This window comes from Mirounga leonina, unplaced genomic scaffold, assembly GCF_011800145.1.
Source record: "Mirounga leonina isolate KUSES-001 unplaced genomic scaffold, KU_Mleo_1.0 Mir_53, whole genome shotgun sequence".
NCBI classification, from domain to species: domain Eukaryota; kingdom Metazoa; phylum Chordata; class Mammalia; order Carnivora; family Phocidae; genus Mirounga; species Mirounga leonina.
This window is the reverse complement of record NW_023270807.1, coordinates 76,718,287-76,746,210: the sequence shown is the minus strand read 5'-3', so window position 1 is coordinate 76,746,210 and position 27,924 is coordinate 76,718,287. Positions and strand designations below refer to the sequence as shown.

The following is a 27,924-nucleotide window of genomic DNA, read 5'->3' as shown; positions in this document are numbered from 1 at the left end:
TTGACACCGATACATTGACTCTGCATATAGAAAAATAGTCTTTGTCCCTTTGTTATTGGGGAAGTCTCCCCTTAATTCCCACAGAAGAGTTTAGTCTACTCTTTCTCCAGTGATTATCTGACTTTGAGAGAGACTCCTTCTCATTCTCTTCTCTCATTTTATCTGACAATTAACGAGAACACTGTCCTTTGCATGAGAACTAAAGGTGTCATTGAAAGATACTACCAGGAAAATCCAAATATATGTATGTCTACTTACATACACATATATGTATATGATTTGCAAACCATAATTTGCACGAGGTAAACCTTCCCCCCTTCTAATGTAGTATGAGATACACTTATTTTGGTCCACAGTTACGCCACAGGAATATTTGGACCATATATTATTGTTTGCAATAAAAGCAGCTCAAAAGAAAGGTTGGAGCTTACCTCCAAAGCTACCTTTGAGGCATTGATGATTATCAAAAATTTCAACTACTACTTAAAGACCTCACTTGTACCAAAGCTTAAACTAGTTGGAAATGGTAGTTGTAAAAATCTGTCTTGGAAAATATTATCTGGGAGATTTAAATCCACACCGACCACTAAGTAGACTCCTGTAATTTCTATTTTTGTTGTTATTGTTATTAATGCACAATTGCAGGCAATTTTCTAGTGAATACTTTTCCCTCAATGTTAAATTCTGTACTATTTGCAAGATGTTTCCACAGTCACTAGAAAATAATGTATACAAAGGTTCACTGCCTATGATTATTGATTTAGAACTATTTCAAGTGCACCTCTTTTCTTGCTCAACTGTGTTAATGCTGTCAAATGTCTTTGTTATACATTAGATATTATTTTAGAAGAAATTTATTGCCATCTTTCCTTTATTTTCTGAATATAATTTATCATTACAAAAAAAATCAAAGAAAAAATTTGCAGTGTTACCTGTAAGATGTCAGGGACATTAAAAACCTCTGCAATAATACTGTTTTTGGAGAAGCTCTTTGAAGCCTGCTGCTGAGGTGTGGCAGAATCAGAATGAAGCAATTCCACTTGCAAAAAAGCCACTTAGTGCATTGGAGTCACTGTATTTTGTGAGTTCTTTCTATTAAGCAGCTAAAAGGTGGCCTACATTTGCCAGTCTCTCACCGATTCCACTTGCATGTACACATTAGAATCCATACTGAAGCAATGCTAGAACTCATAAAACCAGGATTATTACACAGAAATCATTAGGGGCCACATTTATTGGGAATTTGATGACCATGAGTAACTTAGGCATTTAGAGAAACATCATTAGGCTGCGTCTTGTTTTAAGAAGCTATAGAGAGTTCTAGGGATGCTTGTTCCAAACAAAGAGAGCAGGGGAAAGACACATCCATCTGGCTTTTGCTACTGGTTCAGCTACTGACTTCCCTCGGCCACTGGACTCACGTAAGTCCTGCCAACACACCTGCCAGAGCAGAGACCTGCTCGTGGGGCTTTAACCACCCAGAAACCTGACAATCCCATGAGCCACCCCTGTTATTGGTTGTCTTCCTTGTGACACCCACCCTATCTTATTGCCACTTGTTCTAACAACTGGTCTGATTTATCTGAGGATGTAAGATTCACCCATGGACTGAGGTACTACAGACCGAACCCAAACAAGGCAACAAAGGGATTCATTAATTTCTCCTCTACTGGAATGCAACAGTGGCAACCTTAGGCTCCTCTGGTATTGAAGTAATATGATGGACATTTGAATTATTTTCTAGTTTTGTGACCCAGGCCTGTGTATGTTTGGATCTAATACCAGAGGCTTCTCAGCGGAGCTTGTTTTTCCTTATATTCTGATGCTCAGGACCATGCACCTGATGATCGCCCAATTTCTGGCTTCGACAAGCTTTCTCTTGCCCATTCCCACCTGTACAAACAAAAGCTTGAGCTCAGAACGAAGGAAGTTGTCTGAGGACTTTGAAACTGATCCCCAGTGATGTATATTTCATCATGGACACTCGCCCTAGCTTATTCCTGCCTTTGTCCGGAGGCTAGTTAGGGGGATTAAAAACCTGAAACCATTTTCCTATTCCTTTGTGATTTTTTTTCTCCATCACAACCTCTTTGCTCAGATTACTTTGAGAATTCTAATTTATATCTAAGCACCTTTAAATACATTCTAGATCTTGATAATCAAGATTCATAAGCTTACCTGTAGGCTCTTGTACAAACACAAGGAAACTACCATATTTGTGAAATCGCACACAAAAAGTGCTCTCCAATGCTTTGCTCCCGACAAACAATACAGATGACTTAAAAATACCTTAATAGCTGACCCAAGCCAACAATATACCTATCCCTCCTAATATAGAAGTACAGAATTTCCATATAACACTCTCCACAGTTTTGGTCAGCTTTGATATCCTGCTCCCTTCCTAAAGGTCCAGCCTGTGGACTTCCTAAATCAGATCAAAACCCCTTGAAGTCAAAAAGGACACTGAGAGGAAATGAGCTGTAGGAAAGTCCATGCAGGAGAAGATCCAGCCTGAGAGCAGAAAGCGTCTTCCCATTATCGAGCTTTGAAAAAATCACTTCTATTTTCTGAGAGCTTTCTCCATATTTGAGGTGATGAGTTTATGACTTTCAAATACATTATAAAATTACATCTGTTATTCTACTTCTTCCTTCTTTCTCCACCAATATCAAAGCAGTCTTGTGGGTCCTCTGCCTCAGCCTTGGATTTTATAACTACTTTAATCTCATACAAACATATACGTTTAACCGATTTAAAACAACATGCTGTATCTTGAATTCTCAAGTTCCAAGCATACACTCCCCCACCCCACTAGGGATCTGTCCCCACCATCACTTCTCATTTCACAATACATTAATTTTTTTTTGGTTTAACCAGGAAATGCAAAAGCAATAAATTACCCCCATTAGCTTGAAAAAAGTTAATGAAGCTTCTCAGTCTGTTTATTCAATCCATGGCTCTTGATTTCATCTTCAGATGCTGAAATACAGAAAAAAAAAATAGGCCCTACTTATACTTAGCACGTTAAATGGCAATATGGACTTTTCCTTGCCACCAAATCCATTTAAAAATATTCTGCCAACATATGGATATTTAAGGCTGTAGCTTATCTACCAAGAAAATCTTGCTTTGAGGGACACAGCTTTTTCAGTAGGACTCCTAACTCCATTCATGACCCTGTCCACAGTCACCTGGATTCAGTTCTAAGTGATTGCTTGAGTGGAGTATCCATTCACAAGTGCCACCATCATATGCTGCATTCCCACCCCAACCCATAAGGTGGGAATAGAACAGACGGCTGGCAGGATAGATTTTTTTTTTTCCTTTCCTTCCTTTCTCACTGCATTAAAAGCCATTTTTGTCAGCGAAGTGGACACTGAGATACAATGTTGCAGAGAAGGCAGAAAACTGGTTTATCTTTTATATAGGCTGTGGACGAAGCATGAGGCTGTTCAAGACATCACTCATTTATATGTCTGGAACCCATGATATGATTAGAATCAATTTGTATTTGAACCTGGTAGAATAAATGAAGTTTTATTTTGTTTTAACTAAGGACCACATTTTTAAGATGTTGGGAGTTTGTGGATAAAATTGTCCTTGTATTTTATTTCAGTCTTATTCTTGAAATTAGTTTGACTTGAGTCTGATGACTAAAGCACTACATTTCCATAACAGATGCAGGGTTTTCCATTTGTTTATTTTATAAAAAATTACATAGCCTGAAAGAAATAAACTAAGCTAATGCTGATTATAACAGTTTTGGGAGACTTCTAGAAGCTGTATGTTTTTAAAAATTACAGCTAAAATAAGTTCTTATCCCCCCAAAAGCCCATTCTCTTAAATGAACAAATAGATTGTAACTCACTCAAAAATTCACATTTCTTTTAAGTGAAAATGAGCAGAGGATGGCTTGTTGTACTCTATATGTTGTTTCCCTGTCTCTGTATGATTAAAATCATTTTTGAAGGAAAACATCATGTAATTTCCACCCAGGTTCACCTTACTGATAGCTTACTGACTCCACTATATATGTGTTCTCAAATTCTTTTATGTTGGCTTCCAATAAATGCTCAATGTTTCTTTCCAGAGCCTGTTAAGGGGAAAGAAGTGAAAGTTCCAGTTTCCCTAAAGAAAAAAGGTAATATTGTATGATGAAATGTAAAAACACATTGACCTGCTTACTGCATATTCAGTTATTTGCAACAAAGTAATATATCATTTATTTTTCAGGCTTTTAAAACTATAACTTTCATATGCCCTTGTATATTTTTCAACAAAGGAGAAAGGACTATTTTCTATCATAAAATTCTAAATTGTACTATGAAACAACAAAGACAAGAGTAGCTATGTCAGAAATACCATGGAAGCTTTTTAAAATGCATATGTTATTCTGATTCCACGAGTCTGTAGTGGAAAATTGTGCATTTTATAAATATCCCAAGGTGAATCTTATAAGGAATAGCTATGGAAACCAAAGATTTAAGATAAAAATACTTAAAATTTCTCAGTGATAGCTTGCCATTCTGTTAAGTTCGGATACAATAAAACTAAACAAATTTTATAGCTAGGAGGAACTTAGAGATAAACTATAGTCCAATACCCTCATCTTATAGATAAATAAAACTGGAATAGTCAAGAAGTTTTTCAAAGTTATTGTAATTTGAAATAGAGCCAGCATAAAAATTTGATCTTCTTAATCAAGCACTATAATAATGCATCCTAGTGCATTCCCATTATACTAGGCTCAAAGTAATGTGGATTCTGACATGCTATACACCAAGTTATGTCCCCTAAAACAAAAGTAAATATGCTAAGTCCAATGTAATATATTTAGTTTCTAATTAACTCCAGTACATTCTATGGGCATGGTATCATACTCAGAATTAGCTAATATTCCTTGTTGTCAAGATAAACATAAGTGAACCAGTGAAACCATGAAGTATACCTACTATATTGAATATTAGAACCTGTTTCTACATTTACCTGAGGAGAAGGTCTACAGGAATAATTAGCCAATTAATGCACAGGGACATAGTGGTAAAAATCCCAACTTACTGGCAGTATTTTATTAAAAGGAAAGAAACTTTTGGTGAACTTGTAACACATGTGTTGGAGTTGGGAGAGTTATGGGAGAGCTGGGGGAGGGGAAAGCTGACAGAAGAATCAGTCAGAGAAATGAAGGGCGCATGGAGAGTCTTCATTAGTCAGTGTAGCAATGTATAAAAAACATACCCTTAAGTCATATTTTTCTAACTTTGCAATTAATTTTAAATTAAACAAAACTGCTATTTAATGAAACACAAGAGCACAACATGATTTTTTTCTCAGCCCATAGATGTACTTGATTTTTTTAAGAAGTATTTTAAAGCAACGTAGACTTCAAACCTATTAAGGAATTTATGTTTCACTTTAGAAATGTATTATCATATCTGAAATTTATCATCATTTATGATAGTAGTTATTTTGGTGCTATATACAACTTTATGCTATTCTGGTATAATATGAAAATTCGAATATTTTGCCCTGTAAGAGAATTCTTACGTGTAATGTTAAATGTCAGTAGATAGCAAAATGTAGCTACATGTTAAAGAATGAATTAATTGTGAAGACTGACATTCCTATGGATTTACCTAAACACTACTAATTCATTTTCAAGAAACTCTAGATTTCTTCGGCATGATCTGATTGGTGATTAGAATGGACAGTTACATCACAATCTAAGTTGAAATGATTTGATGCCATTAAATAATTTAATCATTTAATGATGCTATTATTCCTTTGCCAATCTAAAACAGAAATATATAAAAAATGAGGAACAGACAAACATTGCAAATTTGCACATTTTTTATTAAGGAAGTTCAGTTCAAAAAGATTCCCCTAGAAGAAATGCATGTGGAATATATACATATGAACGAAAAATAGTTCAGGTTTCCACCAAAATCACTTGATGTGCGTTTTAGTCTTTGATCCCTGGACATATATACTTAAGAGCTTCCTTTCTTTTTTTCCCTCATTCCAGGTTTCCTTTTTTCATCGTCCTGTACCATATGGTCAGTGTAGCATGAGCCAGTTCATGGTCACAGATAATGGACCATGTGGTGGAAAATAATTTTGGAAAAGACACATATTTTTAATATTATACCCCTATTTCATGAATGCTGAATTTTTGTTATTGCACCATTTTCTTCCTGATTTTTAATGACAAGTATGTATAGTCAAGGGATGGTTTGCATAAAAAGTCAATTAAATGCAGTCACCAGAACAATTATTTTATTTTATTGAAGTATAATTGACATACAATATCTTACTAGTTTCACATGTACATCATGATGATTCAATATTTTTATACATTATGAAATGATCCCCCAATAAGTCTAGTTACTGTCTGTCACCATACAAAGTTATTACAATATTATTGACCATATCTCCTATACTGTACACTACATCCCCATAACTTACTTATTTTATAACTGGAAGTTTGTGTCTCTTAACCCTCTTCACCTATTTCGCTCTTCCCCCACCTCTGTTAATCAACAATTTGTTTCCTATATTTATGAGACTATTTCTGTCTTGTTTTTTAGATTCCACATATAAGTGAAATTATATGGTATTTGTCTTTCTCTGATTTATTTCACTTAGCAGAGTACCTTCTAGGTCCATACATGTTGTTGAAAATGGCAAGATTTCATTCTTTTTTGTGGCTGAGTAAAGCGCATTGTTTATATATGGTTAGAGTAGGATTTGAGACAAAAAGAGAACAAATCTGAGCAGAAAAGATAAATTTCACACTGGGAAAATGTATTGCAATGCATATAATGAACAAAGCATAAAGAATCACATTACACTTTGTAAATCTACAGATTAATAAAAACAGAAGAAACACACCTGAAATGCCAAATTTGTTGACTTTTATTTATTTTAAACATAGCTAATTGAACAAACAACCAAAAACTAATTTTATAATCACTGAAACATGTGGGTAAGATTTGTAATTTTTAATCAGGACTGAATAATGTAACTTATTTCCATGATACAGTAAAAGTCAAATAATTGAAAGAGAAACGATAGCTGGAATCTATCTCAACTACATGAAGTTTTTTAATAGGATATTTATATAAACCCCATTTTAGTACTAAGATGATATATATAAAATAATTTGAGTAATCTTGGAAGATTATTGTAGTCAGAATTCAATATCATGGACTTGATAATATTTTATTTTATTTCTAAAGATTTATTTATTTATTTGAGAAAGAGAGAGAGAGAGCATGTGTGGAAGGGCAGAAAGGACAGAGGAAGATGGAGGGAGTCTTAAGCAGACTCCATGCTGAGCGCAGAGCTCGAGTTGGGGCTCAGTCTCATGACCCTGAGATCACGACCTGAGCTGAAACCAGGAGTCAGATGCTTAGCCGACTGTACCACCCAGGAGCCCCAACTTGATAATATTTTAGAAGGTAATAATACAATTCAAAATCACTTCAACATATTGGAAGCTAGGTTCAATAGAAATGAGTGTAAGGAATTCAATTTGGGACAAAATCAAATTGTATAGGTTTAAGAGAAAAACACTGCACAAAAGCAGCATAGAAGAATTTTGCCTTAAAGAATTCCTCAAGTGAATACGAATAAAAAATTCAGCACTAGAATTTGAAAATATGAATTATACTGCTAAGAGTGACAATAATAGTTCACATCACCATTGCTCTTTACTCTATTTCGAATGATTTTGAGCCTCATGGCCTTGTATGGTGTGTAGTTGATTAAAAATTTTCCCATTTTAAAAGTGTAAAAAAAACCAACAACCATACTTTACATGTTTACATACTCCACAAGCACTTTAGTAGATATTTTCTACTAAAATAACCAAGACAAAAATCATTACATTTTCTATTTGCTCATTCACCCTTCTGTGTTTTTAATTTTCTGATTTTTCTCCAATCCTTTCATTATCTCCTTTTGGGCTATTTTCACAAAGTGCAAAGTGATTGTCCTTATTTCAGAATATCATATTTGATTCCAAATATTCTTCATTGCACTTAAGACTTTTTTTTTGTAGTGAGGTAGGTGCTTGGAGGGGGGCCTTAATGCTTTCTTTATGGAAGTTGCTTAGTTACAAAGAATGACCACCAGGAAGTGAGAATTCCTGTGAATCTATTTTGGAAGAACATAAAGTATTTTGTTCAAGCACAGCCCAGTGGAAGAACTGGTACATAGCAGTTGTGTTAAATCTGGTTTAGCCCTTTAGAAGAACTACTCCAGATGAACTGCCTGGTCTGAGGACATCTGTGTTTGAGGTTTCCCACTTCCCATTAACTCTTCTACAAAGATTCTTATTTTTGTGTCCAGCTGATCGGTTGTATATATTTGATCTAAACAAAACAAAATAAACAATAAGTACAACTTTGGTTTATACCGGGCAAAGTCAGAAAGTTTTAGCTTGTCCATCCATCTATCTCTTTCTCTCACTTCAGTTGCCATGTCACATGACATAATTTAACATGATATCATAAAAGTAGCTGAAAACACTGAAAACACCAATTTTCTCTTTTTGCATACTTATTTTTTTATTTATTTATTTTTAAACATTTTTTTTAAAGATTTTATTTATTTATTCATGAGAGACAGAGAGAGAGAGAGAGAGGCAGAGGGAGAAGCAGGCTCCCAAGGAGCAGGGAGACCGATGCGGGACTCGATCCCAGGACGCTGGGATCATGACCTGAGCCGAAGGCAGACGCTTAACCATCTGAGCCACCCAGGCGCCCTGCATAGTTATTTTTTATATTAGGAATTAATAATCTTCAATTTCATATTTGCATGAAAAAATACAGTTTTTAGCTACTTCCGCCTCATAAAATTTGGAGGGTAGCTTCATGTGACATTAAAGATAAGGGTCAATCATTTAATTTGATATGAAAAAGTAAAAGCTTTTCTGGTAATTAAAATTATTTAAGCATCAAATCATAGACAAAAACCAAGTGGTCAGCTACTTAATTCTAAATATTTGCTTATAAAATTAAGCTAGACTCACAATTTTGCTGTATTTTCTCTAATGATTTTCTTAAAGAAGTATATAGATCATATTAAACAGACTCAAATATGTGGATTATATACAATAATATATTTAGAATAATAAATAAGGTTACAGTTATAGCATTTAGAAAGTAGTACTATAAAAATCCATATATTTTATCATTTATATTAATCAAAGTAATATTTCTTCAACAAATAGCCAAGTAGACGGTGAAAACAAATAAAGACTTTGATGGTAAATCTGTAAATAATTTTATTCTGCCACAACTTCTTTTAAATCATAGAAATCACTGTGGAACCAAGAATATCTTGACTAATTTTCCAAGTCATCATTTGTGATAGTCCCTCTTATTGTACTTTTTAAATTGGTGTTTAATATGTGTAAGTCCTAAGGTTGGTTTAATATTTGTTGTTGTTGCCTTAGCAAACTCTCAATAGTTGTTGCAAATTAATATTGAAATGAAAAGTAAATTTAAAGAAATGACCCCAGGATAACCCCTCACATGACCTCAAACATTAATTTTTTTGCTGATAAACTTTTCATCACTTATAATGGAATAGAAAGTAGGGGAAATATTCAGACAACTTATTTTCACCTGCATTTTTCTTTTGTGTTTTTCCTCAATTAATGACTCTTCAATATTTTTCAAAACATTTATTGAGTCCCTACTATGTTTAACAAGCTGGTTGGTTGGTTGGTTGGTTGGTTGGTGGCTTTTTTAGGCACTGTGTTTGATGCTGCAAATCTTAAATGATACAAGTCTCCAATTGCACCGAATTAACTTAAGAGGCAGACATATAGGTACAAAATAAAATCCAGATGCTGAGAATCCTTTCACAATGTGTACACATATTAAATCACCATGATGTACACTTTAAATATCTATCAATTTTATGTGTCACTTATACTGTAATAATGCTGAAATAAAAATAAAATAAAATGGAGTAAAATAAAATAAAATCCACTGGAGATAAGTAAAATAAGAATTATACCCAATGCTATAAAACTATAGAGAAAAAGCAACTTTAAAGCAAAGAATGCACATCTCATATTTAAACAGAGGTACATTGTAATATAAAATATAACAAGTGGAACATGCCTTTATATATAGTTTTTCCCTTCTGGACACTTGTCATTTTGCTCAAGAGTCAAAGAACAATATGTGTAAATGATAATATATGAACAGAACAGATTTAATTAAGAACAGAACAGTCAACTTAATAGTTTGTAAAAACTACTCTATGACATAAAGATGTCTTAAGAGGTAGCCTTTAGCTATTTTAGGGAAGTTACTAGCACTAGTCTTATGAGATGCCAGTTTTCTCATTAATCAAATTCTGCCACTATATTCTACAAATTCTATGAAATTTTAGTTACATAGGTGAATCTTATTTGTGTCTGTATGTGTTTCCCCTTTCAGTAATAAAAAATCTGATTAGAGTGATTTTTAACAAATAAGGAGTTTGTTTTGGGCAATAAGGTGACCAAGGGGAGGAAGACTAGGGTGGAAAATTGTTCAAGGAGGTTGTCAAGAATCCAGGCTTCTGGCTTCACCTTCCTTCCAACTTTGCCACCATTAGCTTGTGTCTTTGGTCTTAAGGATGGCAAGTTTGCTGCAGAACATCCAGGTATTTTACAAGTATTCTTGCCAGGAACAGGACAAAGATTCAAAACCTTTTCCTCACAAGGCTTTGTCTATTTGGGAAGGAAAGCCTATTTTAGGGAATTTTTGTCCACATCTTTCTGGCCATAACTGCTTCACAATGGCTAATCCAACTCCAAGAAAATTTGGGAATTCTTGTACTTCATTTTCCAGCCTCTGTATTAGAGGAAGGAGAGGGAAAAAGTGTGAGAATAGATGTTGAGTGAACCAGCCTACATCTGCCACAACAGGCAATATATGAATATAATTTCTTTTTAAAATATATGAACATTGTGATGAAATTAGAGTCCCCTGTGAGTACTACCAAGATTGTTCTTTAATATTTTTTCACTTGACAATATATCTTGAATTTTATCGTATTAGTATACAGAAAATACAATGGTAACTAAATATTGGGTTTCAGGGGCGCCTGGGTGGCTCAGTCGTTAAGCGTCTGCCGTCGGCTCAGGTCATGATCCCAGGGTCCTGGGATCGAGCCCCACGTTGGGCTCCCTGCTTGGCAGGAAGCCTGCTTCTCCCTCTCCCATTCCCCCTGCTTGTGTTCCTGCTCTCGCTATCTCTCTCTCTCTGTCAAATAAATAAATAAAATCTTTAAAAAATAAAAATAAAAATAAATAAATAAATATTGGGTTTCAGCTTTCATAGAAGTCTAACAGAAGGTGATGAATATTAAGGGGGGGAAATCACACAAATAAATGAACACCTATAAAACCGAGAGAAATCCTTTGACAGAAGGAGCACAGTACTATGAGTATTGGGCATAGAAAAATCTGACTTAGGTTGGGGAATGAAGGAATGTTTCCCAGTGGAACAACCTTTGATCCAAGGTGTGAATGATGAGTAGGAATTTTAACCAGTGAAGAAATTGAGAATAGGAGAGAGCAAGGAGTAAAGAGGTGTTTCAACACAGTCAAATTTCTTGTGAAAGAGGACAGTGTTATGGAAGTGTAGAAAGTGTTAGCAAGAGAGGCACAAAACAAAGATAAGAAATGAGCAGAATTTTGAAGACCAGGAATAGGCAAACTGTGTTTCATGGGCCAAATCTGGAACATGAGATAAGAATGCTTGTACATTTTTAAATGGTTGAAAAAAATCAAAAGAAGAATAATATTTGGGGGCACTTAAAACATGTAGGAAATTCAAATTTCAGTATCTATAAATAATATTTTATCAGAGTACAGGTAGACTCATTCATTTGTGTTTTGTCTGTAGCAGTTTGTGCCCTAATAATGGAGTTGAGTAGCTACAACAGAGATCAAATGGCTTGTAAAACTAAAATATTTACCATGTGGTATTTTACAGAAAAAGTTTGCCAACTCCCGCTCTAAGCCATATTGAGGATTTTGGTATTTAGTTTAAGGGCAGTGGACGTACACAAAAGTATTTTATACATGTTTGAGTGTATAGGGGACGAGGGTTGCATTCTGTAATTGCCACTGTGGCAGTGGGTTGGAGAAGGGCAGAATGGGATTCAAGAAGACCAATTAAGATGCTACCGGTAGTATCTAGGTGAGTGCTTATGGTACCTTGACCTGGGATGGTTGCAGGTGAAATGGAGAGAAGAAGACGTTTTTGACAAATATAATATTTAATAAGATTTCTATTTTATACAACTAAATGTTTGGTGACACCACTGAGATGCAACACCAGAAAAGGATAAGCTTAGGATAAATCATAAGTCTGGCTTGCAACATGCTGAGGTTGGGGTGCTTATAGGACATCCAAGTAGAAATGTAGAGTTGGAAGCTGACTATCTGAGCATGAGGTTCAGAAAAGGAAATCAGGTTAAAGATAGACTTGTGGGGTATGTTTGCCAGTGTACGGAGTTTGAAGGCGTGGGCGTGCATGGATGAGTGATGGAAAGAGTCAAGGTGAGAAGAGTAAAGTTCTGAGTGAAGTTAGTAAAGAGTACATTTAAAACTGAATCTTGAGGAACCCAGAACATTCTTTTTAGCATGAATACAACCAGGCATCTTGAGGGCCAATACTAGTAATCTATCTGCCCTGCTTTTTATTTTCTAAAAGTTGGTATTTTATGCATTTTCAGTTGTCACTAGTTTTTAAGTCTTATTCTGAAGGTTCCAATGTAGATTCTACAAACATTACTTAAACACTGATTTATCCACATACAGACCTGCAGGGAAAAGCTTGACAGTTTGTTGAAGAGTAGATATTATATACTCTGCTTTTATGAGAAAGAATCAAAAGCAGTTGGTCTCAGAGATTTATCCCAAAGAGCACCTTTTAGAATATGTTAACTAAATGTGTGTCAGTCAGAACGTAACCGATGTTCCTAAACTGCTGCATTATCTAGTGACCACAGATAGTCTGATGTCCAATGACTGACATAAAAAGAATCAAGTTTTCTTCTGAAAAGTTCTAGTTTTAATGTTATTTATTGTTCTAATTCTCTAAACTGACATTACAAGGATTTATTTTGTCTTTTGTAACTAATCATTCCTAATAAGCAAATACAACTAAGCTATATAGTTGATTCACCATTCTGAATATAAAAAGTTTTTCTAATAACATTGCAATTCACAAATATCATCTTTGCTTATATCATTGTCATCCTCTAAGAAATATTAGAGCTTCCTGTGATAATGTTTTTAAAATCTAACAGTTGACCTAGCATACTTGATTTCATAATCAGCATTAGTATTTTAAATTTTGTGTAATTTTCTTCCTGTTTTTCTTTGTGTGACTTGATTCTGATTTAATTCTTGGCATGATTTAATTCTGCTTTGAGTTATTTTAGGGAGAAAATATTATGACTATCATGTTAACAGTGAAGAAATTGATGCAAAAAGATTAAAGGATTATCTAAGGTTTCTATGCTGGATTAGCTACCTAGTATCAGACTTAAATACACCTAAAAATAATCTTACTTTCCTTTGTTCTTCAATATTGGAATAAATTAGCAAGACTTATCCTAATGTGGTATCAAAGTTGTTTTTTTCCCCATAACAATTTTTTGTGTTTGGTAGGATTGGAGAAAAGTTACAGAGAATTTGTTGATTAAAAAAAGACCAGTTAGATTCAAAAGCATAAAATGTCCATAGGTACCTTTACAAATCCATGATTACTCACTTCTTGAAGAATTTTTTAAGTGCAAATTGAACGAGTAATTGTAGCTCTGTCACTCTAAGCAGCAACTTACAGACTAATACTTTTCCTGTTGTGCCCATCACACCAAAATGCCAAGTTGATAGAATGGAAAGGGGTTATGTGTTCGTAAGAAAAGCAGTTGAGGTTGCCAGAATTTTCTCTCTTGGAATCATTGGCTTTACAAAATTAATGTATCCAAACACTGTGAATTTTTATTTTCTCCCTCCAAAACATTAATGCACAATGATAATATATATACAACTATATGTATATGAAATATATAAATAGTTACAAAGGTAAAGTCCCAAGATTCCTTCCTTGGTATTCTTTCCATTTAAACTCTCATTAAAAGGGTCAAAGTAGCAGGAGAAAATGAATCACTGTCCTTTTGCATACCCACTTTTGTTGTCACTCCAAGCTGCCTTATGCAAATATTCTAATATGCTTCTCTCCTTGAGGGGAGGTTTTTTTTAAATGTCACAGTAAGGTTTTTTTTTTCATTTTTCCTGCATTCTTTTCTCACATAAGGTCATGCATTATTTTTACATATTCAAGTGAGATATAGGATGATCCATACTTAAACCTGTGACCTTTTATTAACTTCACTGATTATTCTCACTTCAAGTTAAAGAAAATGAATGTTAGTGCCCAGAGAAACAAGGAGGACTCTAGTTAAAGACAGACTCTCCCTTTGATAAGGAGAAACCAAAGAATGTCTACTTACTTACCTTGACTATTGATTGTTACACAACTTTCTGAACCTATTGAATGGTTTAAAGTCAACCGGCTCATTACCTAAAATATATTCAACCAGCCAACCTGCCATATTCAAATAACATCACAGGACGCTGTTCTGACTGACTATTCTTTTTACAACTGATAGGTGCAGCCTTTTCCAATTATTCCTTACTTGTTTCAGTGTGTACTCTTCACAATGGGAAACTCCAGGAAGGAAAGAATAATGAGGCACACATAGGGAGGCATCAAAGAAAGAGAAGATAAAGGCAGAGTGACACTATCAGAAACATAGTACATTGTATTTAGCATATACAAAAGACAAAAAATCACGAAAATGAAATGATGACAGAATGAGGCAGGAAAAATGTATGCGTTGATTCTGTGCTTCAGAGAATGCCCTTTGGCTCATTTTGTATCTTTAGTGTCCACTCAGCAAACTTCCCTTGTGAGCATCAAACTCCTTGGGAATCTTGCCAGAGTAGGATTGCAGAATCAGGACTTAAGACATAAAGCATTGAGTCAGGCATTAAATGCTGGCATTACGAACTGGAGCTGTTTGAGAACTATGCCTACAGAAGTTTTTAAAGCATACCTGTTTTTTGTTGTCGACCTAATGGAAATGAGAGGTGAGAGAGAGAGACAGACACAGAGAGAATATGCGTGTGGGAGCATGTGGTTTACATGTGGGCATACGTGTTATGAAAAAAGCCTCACTCAGTAGCTGGGGACTCTAGCTTAGCTTTAAAACAACCAGTTATAAGGGCACCTGGGTAGCTCAGTTGGTTAAGCACCTTTGGCTTGGGTCATGATCCCAGGGTCTTGGGATTGAGCCCCTTGTTGGGCTCTCTGCTCAGTGGGGAGTCTGCTTCTTCCTCTCTCTCTCTCTCTTTCTCTTTCTCAAATGAATAAATAAATAAATAAAAATCTTTTTTTTATTGACATATAATGTATTATTTGTTTCAGGGGTACAGGTCTGTGATTCATCAGTCTTACACAATTCACAGCGCTTACCATAGTACCTACTCTCCCCAATGTCCATCACCCAGCCATCCCATCCCTCCCACCCCCCACCACTCCAGTAACCCTCAGTTTGTTTCCTGAGATTAAGAGTCTCTTATGGTTTGTCTCCCTCTCCGGTTTCGTCTTGTTTCATTTTCCCCTCCTTCCCCTATGATCCTCTGTCTTGTTTCTCAAATTCCTCATATCAGTAAGATCATATGATACTTGTCTTTCTCTGATTGACTTATAAATCTTTTTAAAAAATAAAATAACGAGCTATAAACTAGTTAATTCATTTACTCTGGATAATTATATCTGACCAGGGCAAATTAAATATAAAAATCTAAAGATAATGTGCAGCAGTGTTGAATGTGGGTGAGTCTGTTCAAATGGGCTTTTCCACCTACGTAAGGCTTTAGTTAATGGGACAGGGATTCCACCTCATATTTTGGTCTAAACCACCTCAAACTGAAGCTTATAAATTTGATTTTCCTGGCATCTTGAAACCACATTTTTACGTTATTTTGTGTCAGTAACATTTTTTTATTGTTGGTATAATAGTCTGGGGATATTTTAGGTGCTATGTTTCCAAAGATGAGCAAGATACAATCCCCGTCCAAGAAAATCTCACAATACTTGAAAATGAGGGCTGGAAAAGAGGAAGAGTGAAGTGGTCTCCAGTGGTGCCTGAGACCAGATATATCAGATTTTTTTATCCAATCTATGGACATCTGCTATTTAGATATCAGTACCTGAGAACTCGGGAAATATTTATTAAATTATTGCGTCTAATTGTAGTCACAAATACATCAGCTAATTATCATTTTCCACTTCATAAGGTGAGAAAATGAAAATTTAGTTTGATGCCTCTCATTAGGTCATTTGGTTAGTAAAAGAAGGGAAGAAATTTCAAACCAAGGGATTTTTTGTCCAGTCAGTTTATGTCTGTCTGTTTTTGTCCGACTACAGTACAAAATGATCTCTGCAAGCCCTTAATTTGGATGAGATTGCATAAGTACTTGAGAATGCCATCACCTTGCACCTTGATTATGCATGGAGGATTCATCAATTTATAAACAAAAATGATACTGATTTAGAAACTCAGGCAGGACAAACGGAAGCATAGAGAATGCATAATGTTTCAAAACCATCTGGACATGGTTAAAAAAAGAGGAAGGAAAACATCAAATAGCCCATAGGATATTGAAGTAAAGAAATGCAGACATAGATAAGATGAGAAGACATGGAGAAGATGATGCCAAGGTGTTGGTTCTCTGTGTGACATCACCCGAACTTGGAACAGTATTTTCTTTTGGAGGTCTATGAACTGAAGAAGTTCCAAGTCAAATCTAAAGGTAGTCAGGTTTTTTTTCCTTTCTCACAATTGTGTTTACCTGGACCACAAAGTAATGTGTCCACAGCAGATGAAATCAAATGCTACCTATCAAAACAGATTGAGTGTGTGCAAAACAATTCCTCTCAAGACATGAAAAAACATGAATTCAGTGAGAGTTTTCCGAAATCCCAATTCTTGAAGCCAAGCTACTTGGAATGATAGTAGTTCTCCATCCCATCCCATAAAGCCTCATATAAAAAACAAAATGTGAAAGTGTGTGGGTGTGTGTGTGGGTGTGCTTTACATATAAATTATTTTTAAGTGATATAATGAGAACCACAGTGAAATTGTCTAAATGTGTATGTGTGTGCACTGGTAGCAGATTTTCATCAAAAAATGCAAATGATTACTCAAATGATGTGAAAATCGTGGGTTTAGAATAAATTTATGAAAGCTACCTTTTAGTTAAATATTTATTTACTTATTTATTTTTTATTATGTTACGTTAATCACCATGCATCATTAGTTTCTGATGTAGTGTTTCATGATTCATTGTTTGCATTGTTTTATTCAAAAGTATTTTTTATTTCAAATATATTTTATTTAACAGTATGGTAGAAAAATATAAGAAACATCATTTAAAATATCAGTAGACTAGCATGCACTATTTGCTTTATATCTGATGCTGTTCCAAATGCTTCATGTAGTGTTCAATTTAATTTTTATAGCATCTTTTTTTTATTATTATTGATGTAAACACTGAAGCACTGAAAGTGACTTGCTCAGGTCCCACAGGCACCTAAGGTGGATTTGGGATGCATGCCTGGCAATATGCCTTGTGTCCTTAGCCACCATGCTTTCTAGACTCCCTCAGACCAAAACCCACAAACATGTTTTACAAAAATAGATTTGGTGACTTGCTTTTAAATGTAAAACTTCCCATGCCATTGAACATGGAATACTACTCCAGGAGTATATGAGACAGCTATCAATTTTCTATCAGTGCTCAATCTATTGATTTAGTTTAACCAGCTGGATTTAGGAAACTCTTTTATACAACATGAGTTAATGACTGAAGAAAATAGAAACTTCAGTGGCTATGTAGTTTATGCCAATTATAATACTAATAACTCTGCTAGTAGTTTGTCTACATAATATAATCTAGGTAAATACAACCAACCTATAAGATGTAGAAGGTGACTTACTGTATAGTTTTTATGTATGAAATGTTTGAAAGCTTTTCATTCTATCTGTAGTAATAGCAGTTACAGCTATTTGCTTATGAGTGCTTAAGGCTCTCAAGTCAGGAAAAAATCAGTATTCAAAGACCAGTTTTGCCCCTTAGTAGGGAAAATGTACATAGACAAATTATGAAGCCTCAGTATTGTCATCTCTAATGTGGATGTAATAGTGGTATTTACCTTATAGGAGAGGTATGTGAGGATTATATAATTTCTTCATTTGTGCAACAAATATTTACTGATCCTTATTCTACACAAAGCAGTGATCTAGGCATGATGATTCAGCAGAGAAAATAAAAATTCATCTCAAGACTCATGAAGTTTATATTCTGGGATAGGAGAGCAAATAAACAGGGATAGGAGAGCAAATAAACACATGAACCTTTACTATTACATAAATAAAATATAAATAATGCATATGCATATAGTACACTTATTTAGTGAGTGCCATGAGGAAAGTATCATTGGCTGCAAAAGCTAATTATTATTATTATTTATTTTACATATAAGGTCTCTATGTATTGAAAAGCAAATATGAAAATGATAACAAAATAAAGTGGAAAAAGAAAAATTGATGATATTCAGCTTTTCCTTAAAAATATTTAAAATTGAGACATTCTTTTTTTTAAAGATTTATTTATTTATTTGAGAGAGAGAGATCTGGGGGAAGGGCAGAGAGAGAGGGAGAGAGAGAATCCCAAGCAGACTCTGCTTGGGGCGTGGAGCCCTACCGGGGGCTGGATCCCACAACACTGACATCATGACCTGAGCAGCAACCAAGAGTGGGACGCTTGACTGAGCCACCCAGGGACCCTTAAAATAGAGACATTCTTAAAAGAACGTTGATTCTTGGGACCTATATATTGTGTAGATTTCTTTCTTTTGATTTCATGAAGATAAAACAGAGACTCCTAAACAGAGTTGATCTCCACGATGCCCTTCTCTGACTCAAGCACATACATGCTGAAGTGTTGCCTGGTCTGCTCTACTTGAGAGCATAGTGTTGATGACATTGAAAAATCATTAATGAAGCTCCCCTCCCCAGGCCCATCAGCAATTTACATTTCATAAATGAAATCAACAGCCTGGAAAAGTCAGTGCTGCACATGAAATGACAGGCTGTCTGCCTCAACTACTCAGCGTGACGATTTCTTGATTCCGTGTCTCTGCAACACTTGCATGTGGAGCCCAAAATAAAGGGCTCAAGTGACAAATGTTTATGAAAATCAGATATTTTGTTATTATACAATAATAATCAATGGTAAAAAAAAATTCTAACAGTAAAGATTGGGTGAAAATAAAAATTCCCATTCCCTCTTTCTGGCCTCCAGTTCCCCATCTCCAGCACTATCCACTGTCCTTAGTTTCCTGAAACTTCTCAAAAAAGCCTTTTGACTAAACTTAAATATACACATATATTTTTATTTATAATATGTATATTTTATTTATATATACATATAGTTGCCATTTTCATATGACTAGGAACAGACATCTATATGTGACTCAATGAAGCCTTTTGAGTAAACTTAAATATAAATACATATATTATATTTATATGACCAGGAACAGGCATCTATATGTGAGTCAAAAATTAAAGTCTTAACCTTCAGTAGTAACACCATCTACAAAATGAAGGCACAGAGCTCTGAATAAGCAAGAAGCCTAATAAAAGTGATGCTCACCTTAGAAAATCCTTTGACAATAATCTCACGTAGCAATTCCTGCCTTGCCTCTTCAAGAATAAAGACCTAACTCTGTAAAGAAAAAAAGAAAATTGCCATGCAATTTAAGTTTATGAGCATAATTTTAAAATAATTAAGCTCTTTCTATACATCACTTATAATTCTCCTTAATTTTACAACATTATTTTCTCCATTGTAGGAATGACAAAATTGAGATTTAGGGTTTTAAGTAATACCCAAGGTCACAAAACTTAGTAAGTGAGCTTGCTCTTAAAGTCAGATGATATGATCCAAAGCTTCTTTTTACACTTCCCATGAACTCATAACGTGTGAGATCACGCTGTAAACGTTGTTTGCACAATACCACAAATCAATAGTTCCATCATAGTACAAGGGTCCATGGGCACATGCGTGTTGGACAGTGCATGTTCATAAGAGTGCCTGTAAAATTCTATGTACAAGATAAAAGTTGGTTCTGGTTGTACTGTACTCATAAAAATATTCTCAACAACTTTTATTTTTTTCAGAAGATCTCTTGACCAACATTAAGACTAAGATAATTCCATTTCAAGATTACAACGACAGTGTAACTGAGGGGGAGAGAGGCATGTGTAGAGTGGGAAGCAAAGCTCTTTCAAAGAGATAGCTCTACTTGATGAGCAACATGTTTGTGAACGTCATCCCAGGACACTGAAATATTGTTTCTAGTTCTGGAAGCATGAGATGAATCAATTTCTTCTAGGACTACAGATGCACCAGAGGGAGCATTTGGTCTTTCTATATTCACCATTTTGTTCACTTATTCATCCTATAATATGTATCGATCATATACCACGTGCCAAATATGTGAACAAATGCTGATATTTGAGTAGCGAACAAGACACAGTTATTGCTCTTGTGGAGATTAAAATCTAAAAAGGGGATACAGACAATAAATAAAGTAAAAAATTACATAACAAAATTTTATATAACATTAAGGCACATGGGAAGTATTAAGATAGTGTGTGCCTTACCCAATTCAGCAAATGTGCTAACTAAAAAGAGAAGAATGTGTGCCAGGGAGTGCTGAAGTGCAATAATAGCGGTAATATCACTTTTTACAGGATATGCATTCAAGTATTATAGGAAGTAGAGTGTGAATGTCTATGTAATTCTCTACTATATAAAATTCTGCTGTTAAACAAATGAGGGTTTTTTTCTTTTTGATAACTCCAGAAAATGAGACTCTATTAGGCTAGAACTCAAATAAAGCCTGGTAGCACTATCTCTGATAACATAGACTGTACATAAAAAGTATCCCAACCATGAGATAAGATTTCTGCTGTTGGAAGGAAAAATTTTAAGTTACTGGAACCCTTTCATTAATCAAAACAAGACTTTATGCCAAGAAAGGAGAACTATAAGACCTAGACAAAACTGTTTAAACAAGAGGAAAAACTGGGAAACATGAAAATATAGTCAACCATTACCTTGGTTGAGATGATTCATGAATATTACTTAGTTTATAAAACTATGTGTTTATCCTATACTGATATTAAGTTAGAATGCAGTTTCTAGACAAAATCCATTTCCTAAGACAATGAGAAATCAAAATACTTCATTCTAATAGAGTTTTATATTATTATACTAAACTTAAGTCAATTTAATTTATCTTATAAAATTAATAACAAATGCTAATAAAAACAAGAATTAGACCAATTTGAAATTATTAAATTAACCACCAGGTGGCGCTCCATGAATTGAGCGTATACAGTAAAAATAATAAATTGCTTGAATTGGTTAAATTAGGAAAAATTACCACACTTTTCCCCCCCAAGCGGTTTTTATTAATTTTTTATTTGTATTACTTAGAGAACTTCTGAATCATAAGAAATGGGCTCTTATTAAAGACAAGATGCCAAATTACTTAGTATGTTTAGTATGAAATTTTTTAGCAAACTGGATTTTAAAATCAAAGTCATTTTGCTTAAGTTACTTTATAATTTACTAAGAACACATGTTTAATTGCATATTGATAAAAGTATGTAACTAAAATCGAAATTGAGAACAGATGAGAAAAATCTATTAAAACTGATGCATATGGTTTTTTCAAATGCTGATTTTTTTCCTGTTTGTTTGTATTTGTGTATGTCTATGCTTTACCCCAGAACGTGAAATTAAAAAAGATGAAAAGATTCCCAAAGCAGGTAAGGACACTTTGTAAGATTACACATAAATAGATGTTCTGATTGTTATGAACAAGGCTAGTTTTATAATCAAAGATGGGTAGGGCCGTGAGATGCTCAAAACATTGAAAAAATACTGATGTACCCATCCCATATATTTTAAGGGCAATAAGCAATAAATGTAAAGGTATGTTAAAGTTAAAATAGATTCTGTGTTTCCTGGGTAAGGTCAAAAAGCTCTGGAACTATTATCATATCCTGGTCCTTATTCATCTAATGGGTAATTGAGCACTGTTTACAAAGTGCTGAGGGGACAATGTGAATTTCAGTTCTGGCTTCAGCCAGATCATGACAAATACTTGAAATTTATTCTTACATTCATTGAGCCTTATGAAATCACCTATATTCAACCACTTTTTTACCACAAAAACAGTGGTTTCATATGGGTCAACCTAATAGATCCAACCACTTTTTTCCTACTAATTAAATAGGCAAATATTCTTTGGAATGGTAATCCATTGCCTCGTTGGTCATTGTTTTGAAAATTGGAATACTCTGAAAATAGAATTTCTGAAAACAGTTTCTGTGAGGGAGGAAGACAAGAGATTAGCTGGGCAGTCTTAAGACAGGCATTAACAGAAGAAGAAACATCATAGAATATGGTGCAGAAAAATAAAACTAAAAATTCCAATTAGTAATGACAATCTTCCTAGGGCTAACCCTATTCCAAATATTTTTTATCTATATGAAGATGTTTATATGTCTATATCTACATATGCAAAAGAAGTTTATATCTGAATCTACCCATACAATGAAAGTTCTATGTACACACAGACGTACATATCATTAGTCTTAAAATATTTGTATATACTCATTTTTACAAAGTTTAACTTATACGTAAGTAATACTTGTTTTACCCTTCTATGTATATATTAAATATTAACTTGAATTAGTGTCACTCCTTTTGAAAGTAGTATTAACATAGCACAAGAAATTCATTGTTTTTTAGTGAAAAAACAGCGGTTTTGAGTAACTTTATGAAATATGAAAGCCTGCATTCTCTGGAAGATAAATGGAAAAAAGTGACCAATTTTACACAGTGAGAAAAATGCATAATAGAGATATGATATATTGAGTCTCAACATCAAAACTTATAACTGAGCTTTAGATATATTGACAGAAAATGGGAAACTATATATAAAAATTGCTCTATTGCTGTTAGCACTCTTACTGGTGTCAGTGAAAGATTGCTGATCAAATAAAAGGTACACGATGTTACTCCTTCCTGTAAGCATAACACTGTATTTGATGCTTTATTTTACTGTTGGTATGTAATGGGAAAAGTAATATGCACTATAAATTTCCTATTATTAGTTTGCATTAAATATTTATGTCTATTTTTATGTTATATTTATTTTTAACTTCCTAAAAGGAAAGGGAAATCAGCATTAATGGCATATGTTATATAATCAATCAACAATTTATTGAAAACATATATTATGCTAAATATCACTGCCATATGTTCAGGATTGTGCTTGGTGATGCAAAACTTACAAACAAGTGATAAGGTATTATTTCCGTCCCAAGAGCATATAATCAAGGACATAGACACGAACTATCAAATGATGGCTACAAGACAATTATATTAGTGATGGGTGCTCTAGAAGTCTCGAGGGAGGAGCCACCCTGTGGTCTTATCAGTCAGGGAAAACCTTAGGGAGATGATGGATTTAAGCCAGGATTTTAGGAATATGCAAGAGCAACTGAGACAGGGAGATGATTATACAACATGGTGGAAGCAACGCTAGCTTTAGAGTAGAAAGACGTGAATTTGACTCTTTTTGCCATTTGCTAGGGATGTGACGTTACTTAAATTACTTAACATTTCTGAGCTTCAATTTCTTTATCTATCAAATGAAGATCATCATAACAAGCCAGCAGGGTTATTAAAAGAAATCAATTTAATGTTTGACATTTGGTTCAGCTTCAGTACATGGTAGCTCTATCGAGGAGTTAGCTTAGGGGCAGGATGAGCACGCTGTTAGCAGGAGGCTGCGAGGAAAGGACCAAAGACCAAAGCAGATGGTAGGCACCGAATGAGGAACAGAAGGTGGCAAGACTGCAGCTGTGGCATGTAGCCAAAGGAGGGTGGTTCTGGAAATCCAGGAAAGGGGGATTAGGAGGCCCAAGTGAAAAGTTTGAATTCTTAGAATGTGAATCGGAAGAAGAGAGTAATATCATAGGGCATATAATGGTGTGTGGAGTGAAATCCTATAGAAAGAATTTTCAGTCAGGGATTTGACTCAAGAGTGTTTTCCAGTAATCTAAGTATTAAAGATGGGAGAAAGTAGGTAAAAGGAAAAATACATAAAAGTTAAATCATAAGTAAAGATGGGAGAAATTGGTTCAGAGAAGAAGCAATGAGGAAGTGAACTTTGTTTATTTTCAAGATTATTTATAGCCACGACTACAGTGTGGAATTACGAGGAATTAAGTTTTTAAGCAACACAGAACTTAGCAACCCACTGAAAATACTAAAAGCATCTTGTTATATATTCTTTCAGTTACATGAAATCATACACTTTAAAAACACAGTCATACTCTCTGTACTGCACTATCGCTGCTTCTGTAACTGTCAAGCTGTTTCACAGGAAAAGAACAGGCATTGATGACATTAGCTATACTGAACTCCAAGGTCTCAAGCATGAAAGGATGAGAAGGTGATCAAACGCAGAGGTTGCAAAGGCAGCGCAGGTGGGTGGATGCTAGTGGGACATGCACACAGAGATATGCTAGCGACCCTAGGAAATTGGGAGCATTCACTTGGGATCCTCAGACTAGGTTTGGTATATGTGAGTTTAGACATTTAGAGTTCAGAGGCAAAGGAGAAAAGGAGTTGTTTGAGAAAAAGTAACACTGAGAGGGGAATGAAGGGAATGAAAGACAGCTTCTTGGAAAAATAGAAGTGGGTTACCTGGAAGACCAGGAAATACAGTGTCTCAGCATCCCAAAACGGGGACCCTTTTGAGAACACGTGGAAAAGTCAGCAGTACGAACGTCTCAGAAAGGTCATCAGACATGATGACTGAGAAAAAGCCATTATATTTGAAAAAAAACCTGTCATTTTGTGACCTTTTGGAGAGCATTTTCAGTAGACTGGTGGAAGTAGAAACAGCTTAGCGGAATTAACAAAGGGACTCACCAGTAAGTAGGGGCAGAGCACAAACTACTTTTTCCATGAGTTTGTTATTAAAGGGAGGCAAAATATTTTATTTCAGCAGGTAGAATCAATGAAGCATGTTTGTTGTTCTCATGTTGGTGATAATCCAGCAGAGTATTCCAGGGAAAGGAAGAGCAAGAAATCCAGAGGGAGATACTGATTAGGAGAGAACTGTCCCAGATTTGAGAGAAGTTGGGACACTCTAGGTGGAGGGAATTAGCTTAATTATGAGGAAGAACAAAATACCCCTGAGCTTTGAGGGAATAATGAAAGGGGAGATTAAATTAAAGTTGACCATATATGAAGGAGGACACTCCCGCAGAATGATCTTTTCTCCTAAAATCTTTGTGTGAAGGTGACCACTAACATGTTTGTTGCCAAAACCAGGGGATGGTTTTCTTACTTCATATTATACAGACTCCTATACAATATTTGACCACGTTTAATGTTTCTCATATCCAAACCTCCCCCCTCCAAAAAAAAAACAAAAAAACTTTCTTTGGCAAAAACTAAACCATTCAACCCACACTGTTAAAAATAAAACAACAACAAAAAATGACTACATTTTTAAATACTGGAGCAACATTTATAATGATTTATTTTTGACATGGCATATTATTAGCCACGAAATTCCTTTGTCTTTTACCCGCCAATGAAAATGATGGCAAATGGGACATGCATTTCATTAGGTAATTGAAGAATAGCTAAGTGTTCTTTTTGGGAAGCAATGGATATTAATTATAAGTGGTAATATAATTAAAAACAAAAAAGACTTGCATAAGTAATAAGCAGAAATTATTTTTCTTACTTATCAAGAATATTAATATTCATAAACTCTTTGGAGTTCCATACCTGTATTTCTAACTGTCTAACAAACATTTCCACTTGGTTATTCTGCCTACATGTCACTTTAAGATTGAACTCAACAGCTCCTCCATTGTCTTTTTGTTGTTAGTGTTTTTGTTCCTTATCTCAAGAAATGGAACTCACGAGTCACCATTCAGTACACTGACTTAAACTTCTGAGTCATTTGCAGCTTCTCCTTCTCTTTTAGAACCCAGTGTCCGCTAGGTATCAAGTTATGTATCTCCAAAATCTGTGCTCCCCACTTTTTTTTTCTCTCCTGGTAAGAACATAGTTTTAGCTCTCATCATCTCTTGCCTCAATAGAAAAGCAAACCGATGACTTAACCCTCTTGTTTCCAACACACACCTGTGCTAGTTATCTTTTCTAAATGAGTATCTGCAGGGAACAGAGATAGATTCATTACCACTACATTGTACTGCCCCCACCGTATTTCCTCCCATGGTCTCCTTTCGTCTAATCCACCACTACCACCTCTCCCCCTGCACCCACACAGACATTTTAAAAAGATTACCAGATCTGTGGAATTTTGTCTATTCAAAATTGTCTTTGAATATTTTTCCTTCACTTCAGGTCCAGGTTAAAAGCATCTTACCTATAAACCTTGCCTCCAATCTTGGCAGCTTACTTTCCCACCCGCCACTATCCTCTATCTATAAACACACACCATGAGTTCTCCAGCCTTGGTCTCTTTACATACGTTTTCCTCTACCATATGATCTGGTATCCATAATTATTGAAAGGGTTTCTTCTAACTTTGTATCTAAGCTCCTATATTATCTCTGCTGTGAGCTGTTTAGTCTTCTCTAATTTCTGAGACAGGAAATCATTCAAAAGCCACCATAGCCACAGCATGTTGACAAAATTATCCTTATGGAAAGAAAGGCATTGGTTAATATTTTTTAAAATATATTTTTGACATATGTCTCTGTTTTTGTGATGTAGGACATGCAGAGGCAGTTTTTTAAATGTAAAAGACTAATGGAGGAAAGATAATCTAGAAGGAGGGGCTCTAAGACAATAGATGTGGAGTGATTTACAACAAATCTCTTAAGTGCTGAATCTCTTTTTCTTTACCACCAACAACACATCTCATGTCAATCTAACAGACTTATTGTGAGACTCATATGACATTATATATGTGAAGGTACTTTCGAATCTATGAAAAGAGAAAAATATAAGAGTTTATCATCTATACCCTTGCTATTTCAAGTGTGGTCCTCAAAACAACAGCAACATCACCTGGTTGGCTGTTAGAAATACAGAATCTTGGGTCTTATCAATAACTGATGAGTAAGAATTTGGATTTTAACAAGATACCCAAGTCACTAGTATGTAAGTTAAAATTTGAGATGTACTATTATAGATTTCATAGGCATCTATTGCTGCTCTTGTATCCAGGGAAGAAAAACATTAAACTTCTCTCTTACCAAAAACTTGGCTAATTTGGAATGGAGTTATATTTTTGGATGGTTGCTTTCTGACTAGCAGTGAGATCCTCACAATTACTGAACACTGGTTGACATCGTCCATCTGCTGTCTCACTTGATGGGTGATTTCTGGACTTGATCATCTGAGAAATGGTTGAGGAAACAGCTATTTCTTTCTTATGACATAGCATAGGCAAACAAGCACTGGACATATCTGTGCACTCATTTGAGCTTAAAAGGAATAAATAAACCTGTATTTTGCTAGCAGAATATGTATGTCAAGAATAAGCTGTCTGTATATATTTTACCAGCTGGCTAAGATTGACACAATAGGTGAATGATTTAGCCAAAGAAAAGCGGTATGAACTCATACCTATCAGTCATCAAAGTATCTTTGGCTCATATCACTCAAAGAACTTGCTTCTAATTGGTTACTCTATTCAA

At 34.8% G+C, this 27,924-nt stretch overlaps 1 protein-coding gene across 1 annotated transcript in view; it reads left to right on the top strand.

The window, feature by feature from the left end:
• TRDN (triadin) overlaps positions 1 to 27,924 on the top strand; it is a 386,087-nt gene that overhangs the window by 289,565 nt on the left and 68,598 nt on the right. Inside the window, exons 23-24 of the mRNA XM_034990493.1 lie at positions 4,091 to 4,141; positions 21,949 to 21,987. Coding sequence (XP_034846384.1) covers positions 4,091 to 4,141; positions 21,949 to 21,987 — 90 coding nt within the window. The remainder of the gene's footprint in view (positions 1 to 4,090; positions 4,142 to 21,948; positions 21,988 to 27,924) is intronic.